Below are 13,768 nucleotides of genomic sequence, written 5' to 3'. Positions count from 1 at the left end.
GCATATGCTATTGGTGTTCTGTTCAGAAACTTTCTCCCTGTACCGATGTCCTCAAGGGTCTTCCCCAGTTTCTTTTCTATTAGCTTCAGAGTGTCTGGCTTTATGTGGAGGTCCTTGATCCATTTGGATTTGAGCTTAGTACAAGGAGACAAGGATGGATCAATTCGCATTCTTCTGCATACTGACCTCCAGTTGAACCAGCACCATTTGTTGAAAAGGCTATCTTTTTTCCATTGGATGTTTTCAGCCTCTTTGTCGAGGATCAAGTGGCCATAGGTGTGTGGGTTCATTTCTGGATCTTCAATCCTGTTCCATTGATCCTCCTGCCTGTCACTGTACCAATACCATGCAGTTTTTAAAACTATTGCTCTGTAGTATTGCTTGAGGTCAGGGATACTGATTCCCCCAGATTTTCTTTTGTTGCTGAGAATAGTTTTAGCTATCCTGGGTTTTTTGTTGTTCCAGATGAATTTGATAATTGCTCTTTCTAACTCTGTGAAGAATTGAGTTGGGATTTTGATGGGTATTGCATTGAATCTGTATAGTGCTTTAGGCAAAATGGCCATTTTAACTATATTGATTCTACCGATCCATGAGCATGGGAGGTTTTCCCATTTTTTGAGGTCTTCTTCCATTTCCTTCTTCAGAGTCTTGAAGTTCTTGTCATACAGATCTTTCACATGTTTGGTAAGAGTCACCCCAAGATACTTTATACTGTTTGTGGCTATTGTGAAGGGGGTCATTTCCCTAATTTCTTTCTCAGCCTGCTTATCCTTTGAGTACAGGAAGGCCACTGATTTGCTTGAGTTGATTTTATAACCTGCCACTTTGCTGAAGTTGTTTATCAGCTGTAGGAGCTCTCTAGTGGAGTTTTTTGGCTCACTTAGGTAGACTATCATGTCGTCTGCAAATAATGATAGTTTGACTTCCTCCTTTCCAATTTGTATCCCTTTGACCTCCTTATGTTGTCGAATTGCCCGAGCTAGTACCTCAAGTACAATATTGAAAAGATAAGGAGAAAGGGGGCAGCCTTGTCTGGTCCCTGATTTCAGTGGGATTGCTTCAAGTTTCTCTCCATTTAGTTTGATGCTGGCTACCGGTTTGCTGTATATTGCTTTTACTATGTTTAGGTATGGGCCTTGAATTCCTGTTCTCTCCAAGACTTTAAGCATGAAAGGATGCTGAATTTTGTCAAATGCTTTTTCAGCATCCAATGAAATGACCATGTGGTTTTGTTCTTTGAGTTTGTTTATGTAGTGGATTGTATTGATGGATTTCCGTATATTGAACCAACCCTGCATTCCCGGGATAAAGCCTACTTGATCATGGTGGATGATCGTTTTGATGTGTTCTTGGATTCGGTTGGCAAGAATTTTATTGAGTATTTTTGCATCGATGTTCATAAGGGAAATTGGTCTGAAGTTCTCTTTCTTTGTTGGATCTTTGTGTGGCTTTGGTATCAGCGTAATTGTGGCTTCATAGAAGGAATTGGGTAGTGTTCCTTCTGTTTCTATTTTGTGGAATAGTTTGAAGAGTATTGGTGTTAACTCTTCTTTGAAGGTCTGGTAGAATTCTGCACTGAAACCATCTGGTCCTGTGCTTTTTTTGGTTGGAAGACTTTCTATGACTCCTTCTATTTCTTTAGACTTTATGGGACTGTTCAGATGGTCTAGTTGGTCCTGATTTAATTTTGGTATTTGGTATCTGTCAAGGAAATTGTCCATTTCCTCCAGATTCTCCAGTTGTGTTGAGTACAGGCTCTTGTAGTAGGATCTGATGATTTTTTGGATTTCCTCAGTTTCCGTTGTTATGTCTCCCTTTTCATTTCTAAGTTTGTTAATTTGGATACTTTCTCTGTGCCCTTTGGTCAGTCTGGCTAAGGGTTTATCTATCTTGTTGATTTTCTCAAAGAACCAGCTCCTGGTTTTGTTGATTTTTTGTATGGTTCTCTTTGTTTCTACTTGATTGATTTCGGCCCTGAGTTTGATGATTTCCTGCCTTCTACTCCTCCTGGGTTATGTACCAGAGTGTGGGTTTAGGACCAGATTAAAGATCTAGGTATGGATTTCATCTTGTCTAATGGCCAAAATTTTAACCAGACCATTTTGGTTACTGTTATAGCAAGACTGTCATGATTGAATCTGTAGGCATATTCTACCAAGCATGTTAGAATAATAGCAGATAAAATCCACTAGTAGGCAGAACATGACTTTTCTCCCATGTATAGCACTACGCTTCACAGAGAATGCAAAGCAGCAGTCAGATGTCTGCCAGACTCAGTTCATTTCTCTATGGACCAAGACTGAACTGTGGTTTCTTCAAGAGTAGGTTCTTACCATCTACTTCTGGTATGTAACCAAGAGAAATAGTACTAGCTTATATTGTTTATGTAGCTTCAGGCTTCACTGAATAAAAGTACAAGGTGGGTTTCTCACTCCTGGGACTGAATTTTTTATCACAATCATCAGTTGCTGAAACAAGCTGCAAGTGTTCACTGCAGAGGGTCCTCCCTTTAACTTAAGATTCATGGTCTCCAGCTTGGATATTGAAGCCTGTGGACCGGGTGATTCCTATTGGATCCTTAAGAGCAGCTAGGGTCTCACTAACCATTAGTATCTGAGAATAATGAACTCTCAATTATTTCCACAAGTACGCACTCAGCAAATGCATCATATATAAAGGCCACACTGATAACTGTTCCATCACTACAGCACGAGGTTTTCTTACCACTGGTCCCTTTGCATGTCTGTGCCTAGATGAGGACAGAAAGTAAATCTCTAAGCGTCCTTTTTGCAATGCTTACATTCCATTCCACATCTGTCCCAGACACACACATTTTCTTCACTTCTCCTATTAGAGCCTTCCCTATTATTCTCACCTCTCCTTGCTTGTTGGTCTAAGTGAAGACACAGATTAGGTCTTTTCATATCACAGGTGGCGCTGTACACATAGACACAACCCAATCCCCAGACTGACTTGCTGCTAGCCAGTACAGAGTTGTAAGTGAGGTGGTACTATCAGTACAGGACTAGGCTGAGGGGCCAGGTCATCACTTGTAAATGTTCTGAGATCAAAACATGAGGAGGACACAAAGCATTCTGATCTCCAATGCTCTGCAGAGTACAAACTAATTTTTGGACAGTGCATGAGGCTCCAGACATGGCTCATTCCAAAAAAAAAAAAAAAAAAAAAAAAAAAAAAAACAAAACCCTGATTCAATATGGATCCTATTTGATCTCATCTCCCATATGTTTGCTCATAAGTTCTCTACTCAATTTCTAATTTTCTTGGGTAACCTTGGCTCTAGTAATGAATTCATATACCTACATATAGACCAAAAATTCACATGCGCAAAGTCTTCTGAGAAACAAAATAAATAGAAATCTAAACGTAGAACTCTATAAGCATTTACCTGCTCAAGAGCTTGATGCATGTACCTGGATGTCAGGTGGGGGATCAGGCAGAGAACCCATGGGGAAGTAGAGAGTGTGGAGTTCTAGGGGAAGCTTAAAGTCCCTGAAAAACCCAAGACAGCAAGAGAACGAGAACGTAGAGCATTCTAACCCGTTGGGTAAGGACTTCCTACTCAGCCATTAGCTCTCCTTAATTTGAACCAGAGAAAGAATAATAGCATTTATGTTGTAGACTCTGAATGTGTTTTCTGGGGAGACCTTGTGGCTACAAGTTGAAGACCTGTTGGAGATATTGGAAGATAGGAAATCTTGCCAATTTTCCTATTGTTTAATCAAGTAAGTCACCCAGAAGACATCTCAAGTCCTGCTTCTTGGGATAGAGACAGAAATATACCAAGACATCTAGGTAGTTTGGTTTACATAGTTAGACCTGATCGAAAGTAAAGACAATTCTAGAGAGTAGAGGAGGAATGTGTTGATATTTTGGTGATTCTCCATCCAAAAGCAAAGACCCTCTCAGGTGATTTCATTAACACACTTAAAGAGCAGTTTATCCTCCTTGCTGCTGACATTTCCCTGTTAGCATAGTAAGAGGCATTTGTAGTCTATGAGGTGTCAGGTACAGTGACATTTCTGAATGACAATCATGCATTTTTTTGAGGTAGGATATCCATATAAGGCCAGCTGGCCACATGATTTTCTTGCCTCAGCTTCAGTGAGGTTTGAGTGACAGTGATGTTGATATTCTATTTAGGCCTGAGTTACTAATATAGCATGCTCAAGTTCTGGAGAACCAAACCTCACAAATCAATATAGGAACCAGAGCCTAAAAGACACTTCACAGTTAGGCAAAGGGACAGGTGACCATAAAGAAATACTCATTGCTCACAAGCTGTGTTGCCATGTCTCTTAGACAACTCACCTTTAATTGGTCAAGAGAGATTCCGAGGGAGCAGAGGGATGAAGTTCTCCACAGACTGACTGGAGCCAACTGAGGGGACAGAGATTCTAAGCTGAATGAAGTAAGTGGCATGCCTGTTGCTTTCTGTTAAATGCCTCTCCCCTCTCTGCCTTGTGAGAGCACTATGCATCTACCTCCATCTGTGACACTGCTATCTTGATAGATGTAAAAGGCTGAAAGATTGGCCACCACACTGGTCATACAGTTTGCATTCCAGGACCATTAGCTATTTTATCCTGAGATATCTGAAAGAGAACATGATTGGACAGTGGTTGATGGAAGTCCAGGAAAAGGAGGAAGCAGTGGATGCCACAGTTATCATGAACTAACACACAAGTCCCGTTTCTTGGTGGCTCAGGGCAGTTTCTCAGGTGTACAGTAGATTAAATGGCTATACAATTAGAAACAACCATTTTTCAGTATGTGTGTCTACATGTGCCTCTCTGTCATGGGAGGTTTCTCCAAGTGTGTGTGATACATGAGTATGTACAGAGATGAGGGTCTCCATGAGTGAGGGATTATGCTTGTAGATGTGAGCATTCATACATGTGTACTTAGTTCTGTGTGGGCCTTCTCAGCCTCTATTCATACAGCACAAGCAATAAATCAAAGACTTTGTTCTCAGGGGCTCTATTGCTGCCCTGAGAGCCTGTTACCAAGGCTCAAAGGGTATGTGAGCAACAGAAAGATGTGAGAAGGCTGGGCTACACTTGTTAGGCAGGAAGGTCAATTGTGTTTGGAAGAGGGATGGAAGCTTCTCTGGATTCCTCTATGTAGGAAACCATGAAATTGTCCATCAGTTTAATCATCCATATACCCAAGAAGCTGCATCACATTCTGATTTGCAGGTGTGTATTGTTGTGAGCATAGTTGAAAACAGGGCTTTTCACAGAGCAGCTTACAGCATAAATAAAACATAGATTTCTGTATAGGTCAAAGCTGTAGGCATTTTGATGGGAGAGCTCATTTCAACTTACTTCAAGTTGTACAACAATCTACCTACCCATTTGGTTCTCACTCTTTACAGCTCTGTTCCCTATCTTCTGTTTCCATCAGTATCTTTTCATACTCCTGAATCTGCTTTTGTCCCCTCTGTCTATCTCCTGCCCTGGTCAATCCCAGTAGTTTTGACCTTTCTATTGGCTGTCAGATATTTATAATTAGCAATTAGCAGTAAGACAGTGCCAGAATATCTCTTGGATTGCCATCAGGCAATGACATTCATGTTTTGAGCAAAGTCAGCAAAATTTAAATCAGCAAAATTTAAAATCTAAAGCACAGTGATGGTTCAGAAATGACAGTATCAAACTCCTGCCATCACTTAGCTCTTTATCAGTACAGATTTAACAATTGAAAATACAGAGATGCACCTTCATATACAGTAAGGAATGTCACCTGAACATTGGGTGGATATGTGCACACAGCATGCAAATGTGGAGGTCACAAGACCATTTCAGATGTTGCTTTATGTTACCTTCTACTTTCATGGTTGTGAGCCAGCTTATGAAGTACTAAAAACTACAGTCGGATCTTCTGAAAGAATAGTGCATGCTCTTAATCACTAAAGCATCTATCTAACCCTCACCTAAGATACTTCACATTTGTTTGTTTGTGTGTTCGATATTGATCATAAAGGGATAAATGGTTGGAGGTCAGCAGATAATTTCAGGAAGGTGGTTTCTTTTAGAGCTGTATATTGAATTTAAGAATGAAACTTAGGTTACCAAACAGAAAAGCTCAACAAAGTAAGATTTGGCAAATCAACAGAAGAAAAGAGCTCAAGAAACTGAGACATATTTTTACACATTCAGGAGTCCTATAAAATACTAAACTGAAAGATAGGTTTTGGGAAGACTTTGCACACACCAATACACCCAATGTCTGCTGCCTCACCGTCTGTGTGTACAAATAAGTTTTGATCAGTTGACTTAGAAGGCTTTGTTCTCCTTGTGTCTAGTCTATCCTATGGTAAGCATATTATTTATTCTTATTTTTCTACTTCAGGATTCCTTGAGCTCTGAGGAGGGGTATTTAATGGAGAAATCTCATATGGAGTTGGGTGCTGCTCTTTCTCTCTTTCTGTCTCTCTGTCTCTGACTCTTTCTGTCTCTGTCTCTCTCTCTTTCTGCCTCTATCTCTTTTCTCTGTGTGTGTCTGTCTGTCTGTGGGACATTCTGTATCTCAGTCTCTCTGCATGCATAATGTCTGATTGTCTATCTTTGCATTTTTTCCCTTCAGATGCATGAGAAACCGGGGAAGATCTTTGAGGACATGGGCACAGGGGGAAAGTTCCTGAACATAATATATATTCAATTAATGACTTCACTGTACCTTTTAAAATGGTAAAAAATGTAAAATGTAAAATATAAATAATGATGGATTTGGAGCTTCTAATACGTGTATATTTACTTTCTTTAAAGAATTGGACACAGAAGGCCTCCGTTTTCTCATTCAGCTTGGGAAAGAAATGCCAATGATGCCATTACCCTTAGCAAGGCTGGATTTTTATAGACAGATTGATTTTTAGAGCGGCTGTTCAGAACAGACTGCGTCTGGAATGCCTGTAGTTGCAGGCTGATTTTGAGTGCAAGGGTAATACTATAAGTAGTGACAAACACTTCAGATCCCAGAAATGTCAACAGGCAATGAAAACTTCATACTTGTCTGATTAGAAATGCAGTTGGCCCACACTACTGTCTAATATTTTGTGAATGGATATTGAGAATGGTATTTCATATTGGGGTCACAGATACTTCTGGTTCAAAGTTCAAAGTACTATAATGGTGGGAGAATAGGAGCCTTTCCAAGACTCCTTGTTAGCACATAGGGTAACAAATGGATAAAGACAGCAAATCTAAAATAAGAACTGTGGGAGAGTCACAGGACATAAGATGAGTAGAGCATCTGGGAAAGGATCCTTCCACTCACCATCTGCACCCTGGAGTTGGGTGGTTTCATTGCCCTCTGAGCACAGCCTGCCAGGAGAGAGCTGGGATTCCAGCAGTGATGTCACTTCTGGGTCACTTTCCCTCCAATAACAGTCCAGAGAGGGACAAGGAGCTCGTTTCATGGTTGTAGAAAGACAGCAAGAAGCTGCCATGCATAAGGGAGATCGTGAACTCAACACTTCCAGTGACTCCATCATGGAACTGTAAACCTTCAAAATGTAAGAAAAGCATGTATGTTACAAATCCTATTTTAATGACAATTTATTATATTAATGACATCCACGTTGTCTGAAACCGATGTAGCTGCCCTAGTTCATTTTTGTGTCTTTCACTGTCAACTTGGTACATCCTTCCAGACTCCTTTAGCCTATGTTTCTTAAAGACAATGTATTATGAGAACTTTCTTTTTCATAGATCATGAAAGCTTTATGTTTGTAAAGAATAATGTGACCACATTTAATATTCCTTGTAATGTAGTTGTAATAAGTACCATTATTTTTATTTCTTACATGTTTACCTTGTTCTGTTTTGCATTTGTTTACATTATATTTTGTTTTACTTTTCTTGTTTGTGGTGTTAATAGACCAAATTTTATGTAATTTACTCATGTATCCTCAATTAAAATATTAAGTATATTCTAAAAAGACAATAAATACAGACCTATCAGAATTACACCAGACTTCTTACCAGACACAATGAAAGCTAGAAGGTCCAGGACAGATCTCAGTCAGACCCTAAGACAACACAAATAAAGCCTAGACTACTATATCCAGCAAAATTCTCAATTACCGTAATGAAGAAATCAAGATATTCCATGACAGAACCAAATTTATACAATATTGTTCCACAAATCCAGCCCTTCAAAGAATAATACATAGAAAACTCCCACAGAATGATGGAAACTACACTAGAAAAAGCAATAATGTAATCTTCCATTAACAGACCAATAAGACGGTAGCCACATAAACATAACTCCACTTTTAACAACAACAATACCAGGAAGCAACAATCAAACACTAGAAACAAAATGTGGAGCAGAGAGGGAAGGAATGACCTTACAGAGATTGCCCCCAAATAGGAATCCATTCCATATACAGTTACCAAACACAGACACTATTGTGCATGACAACAGTGCTAGCTGACAGGAGCCTGATATAGCAGTCTCGTGAGAGGCCTTGCCAGTACCTTACAAATACAGTGGGGGATTCTCTCAACCAACCATTGAACTGAGCAAAGGGTGCCCAATGGAGGAGCTAGAGAAAGTTCCCAAGGAGCTGTAGGGGTTTGCATCCCCATAGGAGGAACAATGATATTAACTGACAAGTACCCTCAGAGCTTTCAGCTATTTAACCACCAAAGAGTACACAAGGAGAGGTTGGATATCAATGAGAGGAGAGGCCCTTGGACCTGTAATGGATCATTGCCCCAGTGTAGGTGATGTAGTAAGAGTAATGTGAGTGGGTGGGTTAGTGAGCAGGGTGAAGGGGTAGAGAATAGGGCGTTTTAGGAGGTGAAATGTGAAAAGGAGATAAATTTGAAATGTAAATAAAGAAAACACCTAATTAAAAAGGAAATGTGAGAGAGAATCAACCAATTATGATTGTACATGCATTTAAAATGAAGATGCAACAATGGTTGAAGTTGAGGAAAGGGAGTGTGTGCTGACTGGTAGCTTATGGGAAAGGCGTTAAGGATCATATTGTTTTCCCTTCCATAATCTCATGGTGTCCATCTGTAATGGAATGGCCATCATCTAAGACATCAAGATCTTTCTATGGACATGGAGCTTCAATATGCAATCATTTTTTAACCACTTTCCTTGGAAAATCATTAGCTTTGCGACATGGTCTCACTATTGGGTCAAGACAGTCTCAGACCTGGGTTGATCTCCTTGCTCCTGCCTTACAAGAGGCGGGGCTAAAATAATGTTCCGGCATACAGGATTTCTTTTCATTATCTTCTTTTTCATATTTGATTATGAATTGATTTCTAATAAACTTCAAAGTTTTATAAAATGAAAATTATTTTTATTTAAGTAGCTCAAATTTATATGGATAAGAGTAATACCTTCTCAAAAATAGCAAACATTGATTATATGACTAATCAGTTAATCCAGCCTCTGTCATAATGGGAAGCACAATTATGAGATGACATCATTTTCCTATAACTTGGACAGCAAACATACCTATTAATATAGCAGGCTATATGATTGCTAAATATATGTAGCTTCTTTTCTTATGATATTGGAAACATCTAGAGTAGAGTTCTATACAGGTATGCCTAAGGCCTTAGTAATAAGATGTAAGGGTGGATTTTCAGCCTCTTCAAAGTAGTTAATTGTGGCTAAATATAATTTCAGAATTGTCACTGACTAGTAACTCTTCAATATCTTCTACAATGGTAAATATCAACTATCAACTTGAGTGAATTTAAAATTACCATAGAAACATATCTTTCAGTATGTTTTCAGGAAAGCTTATCTGGGGAGAGAAAACACACCCTGAATGTGGGTCCATGCTCTCAGGGGCTGTGATCCTTGACAGATTAAAAAGGAAAAAATAAGCTGAGCACTGCCCTTCATCCCTCTCTGATTCATGAGTAGATGTAACGTGGCTAGCTGACCCATACCTCCTAAACCAAGATGGGCTATGTCAGTTCAAACTCTAAGCAAAATGAAACTCTCCTGCTGTGGTCTAAGCCACAGTTAGTGACAGACTCCTAGGCACTGGCACAGTATGGAAAGTGATATGGACTCTTGTCATAATGGACCAGACTGTCCAGTGTGGAAGCAGATGACAGAATGTTGAGTACTGATTATGTAGTCCCTTCCAGCACTGTACTGCAGCCTTGTGTATCTGACAGCATATGGCAAAAGTGATGATTTTAGGTTATGAAAGACACTGTACCTCAGTTTACCCTCATGGTAGGAAAGGAAACATGTAGTTGAAAAGAATATGGGAATATGTCTGCCTGGCAAGGTAGGGAAGAACTCTGTTGAAAGCCTCTAAGAATCAAGGCCTCCCAAGAAGCCCTGTAGTAAGCTTAGACTCTACAGCTACAATCAAGCCTCAATATGAAGGCAGTCATGCAAACAAACTGCCATCACTTCCATCTTCTCCTCAATATCTCTATGCCTCAGAACACCTGACCTGCTCCTGGATGTCTAAACTGTGGACAAAAATCAACACTTATTGTTTAAATGTTCTAAGTGTCCCAGTAAGTTAATCCACTGCATTTTTAACAGGATCACCACATGGACATGATAGGACATACCTTTAATTCCAACACTTAGGCAGCTATGCCAAGAAGATCTGGAATTCAAGATGACTTTGAAAATCATATCTTCAAACTCTAAGAGCAAAAAGGGAAAGATAATTAATTTCATTTATGGGGGAACACGTATTACATTGCATAATAACCATTATATTTAAATAAACAACATGTGAAGGAAACTGTATTTATCTCCATAACAATCTTGACATCATTTCCATGTCATATAGAAAATGATCGATGTTTACAGAAAGTTGTGAGTATGATGCAAGTAATATATGTTTCTAATGTCATAAATAGAACAGACATAAGTTACAGTAAAAAAGTAAACCTGTAAGCTCATTAACTCCTCATGCCAAATGGTATGCTATAGAGAAAATAGTATGCAATATAAATCTTAAACAAATACATTTCACTCATTTACTTTAATTGAAATATTTTCAAAGAGAATACTCGAAGAATCCGAGGAAAAGATATGTGGATCTAAGAAAAAAACTTACAAGCACACATGAGAAGAAAGAGCTGAATACATTATTTGAAGGTTGTCTATTGTTTTCCTTTTAGGACTTTGTAATCTTGAGATTCAATACTGAACTTTAAGAAAATGACTGAATTCAAAATAATGAATATTGTTCCTGAATATTATTGTAAAACATACCAAGTACTTATTGATGGGAATCACTACTACAAAACTGTGTGGAGACGAATGTGAAGGGTGCACTGTGATGTAAAGTGACTAAGAACACAGCATAATTATTCTTTCTTGTAAATAATGTACTGCAGATGAACAGAGTTTTAGGCATGTAAGCTGGCCTGTAATTCTCTCTCAGAGGCACAGACAGAAACTTAGGAGCAAGCTGCTAGCTGATCTGGACAATGCAGCAAGCTTAATTTATAAGACAGAGAGTCAAGGAAGAGAGTCTTGTCAACCTCAGCTTCCCTACACATTAGCAAGTATACACATGTGTAGTGAGTGCCAACACATGTGCAGTGCATATGAGCATCCACACTATAAACTCATGTATATCCAAAACCTGTTAACTCAAGTAATGCTAAGTAAACGTAACATCAGAAATCAGATTACCTTACTACTATAACAGGCTCTTTAATAACAAAGAAAGACTTATGGACAACTTTGTGCTACTGCTGTTCATTACCATATATGCAGAGTTACTGTGGTAGTTTACAATTCTGTTTTCTGTATGGTTTCAGAAATCCAATGCCTATTACATTCTACCTGAACAAAATGTTGTATTTGTGGTATACAGGGGCAGGTTTGCTGGGCTACAAATTCACAGACATTCAACCTTCCTTATACACAACCTTACTGATTACCTTAGTATCTGCCCTGTCACAGGTGTAGTTCCTCTTTGCTACAGGGCAAAGCTTCCTGGATCAGTGCCTCAGCCTCTGGCCTTTTTACCTTTTACAGAGCTCTGGAAAAATAGCCCAAATAAAGAACAGAAGGCTCAGGTCAGTGTAGGGTTGTTCAATATGAATCTCAAAGGCTTCTTACTAATACATTTATTTTCATTGTTAAAGAATCTTATTCTTTTCATTTGTGAGGCCCTATTACTGTATCTGAGAATGTGTTCTCACAAATCCCCAGCATGAAGCAATCATTATGAGCACAATTTCTCACCTCAGCCTTGAGACTGGATATTATTGTCCCTGAAATTTTAGGAACTGCAAGTGTAAAGAACATGTGTTTGGGGGTCATGATTTCATTATGCGAGATGAATATAATATATGTAATGTCACCCTGTTTGACTCTGTTAGACAAAATATTAACCAGCATAATCCCAGACCCAATTCATGTGCAGATTATTTTAATTTCTGAGATAAAATTCTACTCACTCTATCACTCTTGGTGTTCATCTCTCTTCTCTCTCTTTTCTTAGTTTTGAACACAGGCCTGAACTAGACAAGTCAGCACAACTTTGCATCTATGGTGTTCTAATTTTTTTCAGTTCTGTTGTGACACGCATTTTTAAATAATGAGAAGCATTTTGCTCTGATTAAATGAAATACACAGAATTGGTAGTACAACTCATTTGGTAAATTACTGGGTTAACAGACACAAAGTTTTGATATCTGTCCTCAGCACTGCATAAAACTTGTTGGTGCTGAATCTTTGCAATCTCAGTATCCAGATCCAGTGAAAAGTAGAGCAGAAATCCTGTATCATCTTATATAACTTATTATGTCACCCTGTGCTACAGGGTTTCCTGCCCAAAAAAGCAATGAACATATGGCAAGTCAAATATTAATGTTTATAAACAAATTATCCTGCCCATGCAGGCAAGTGAATTTGCTTCTTTTGAGGGATAAAAACCTCCATGACAGTTGTCTAGACAGGTAAACTGCAGTGATAGGAAAGGAAATAAAATGTGCACCTGCTGAAACTCTGCAGACTGCCATTTTGTTCTTTTTTTCTTTTTTTGGAACTATCTTTTATGGGGGATGGTTCATCAATCTTCCTTGGCGACTGCCTTCCTCATGGCTGCCAGGACATTGCCAGCTCCTCCCGCTTTCTCGTGGCCCGGATGTGCGCGCCCACTCTCTTCTTGATGAACTAGAGTGCGTGCGTGTCTGTGGACACTGAGCGACTCCAAGGCGCTCTGCTCCTGGGGAGCGAAGCCCTGCACCTCCTGGATCGCATCCCTCACGAACTTGGTGCGCTTGGTGAGGCGCCCCGAGGCCGGCTGTGTCTTGGTTCCCTGATGTTCTTCACCTTGTGGCTTTGTTGAGGCCACAGCCATGGGGTAGCGCAGGGCCATGGCTGCTGCTCTCCTACCACGGCCAGGACAGGAAACCCAGTTTGTTATTTCAAGCTTATTCTCTAGCCTACTTTCCTGGAAGTTGTTAGTTCCTTCTACTCGATTATCCAGGCTCCATCCGTTTACCTGTATCATATATTGTGCACTTCATGGTTTGTGGAGGACTAAGTTTATTTCATTATTTTCTATAAATAATATAGCATAGACAACAATAGAAAAAAATAAACAGGTTTTCTATTTATTAGTCTATTGCAAATAGACATTATATTTCTTTGTCTCTAATCTTGATACACATGTCTGTTTAATCCAGAGAGCATTTTTATGAAGTGCAACAACATATTGCCTAAATAGGCTAATTGCTAAAACAACGTCACAGTCACTGGTGGTCACCATATC

The 13,768-nt window shown here is 39.3% G+C and overlaps 1 protein-coding gene across 1 annotated transcript; it reads right to left on the bottom strand.

Annotated features, from left to right (window-relative positions):
• Positions 1–13,063: 13,063 nt before the first annotated feature.
• On the bottom strand, positions 13,064–13,372 carry LOC127669303 (60S ribosomal protein L36-like). Its single transcript, XM_052163155.1, has one exon. The coding sequence runs from the start codon at positions 13,370–13,372 to the stop codon at positions 13,064–13,066; it is 309 nt and encodes a 102-aa protein (XP_052019115.1).
• Positions 13,373–13,768: the final 396 nt, after the last annotated feature.

This window comes from Apodemus sylvaticus, chromosome 1 (genome assembly GCF_947179515.1).
Source record: "Apodemus sylvaticus chromosome 1, mApoSyl1.1, whole genome shotgun sequence".
NCBI classification, from domain to species: Eukaryota; Metazoa; Chordata; class Mammalia; order Rodentia; family Muridae; genus Apodemus; species Apodemus sylvaticus.
The sequence above is the reverse complement of the archived record's forward strand: the minus strand, read 5'-3'. Positions and strand labels throughout refer to the sequence as shown.

Coding starts and splice junctions, on each gene's coding strand:
- LOC127669303 (XM_052163155.1), bottom strand. CDS start 13,372: ATGGCCCTGCGCTACCCCATGGCTGTGGCCTCAACAAAGCCACAAGGT.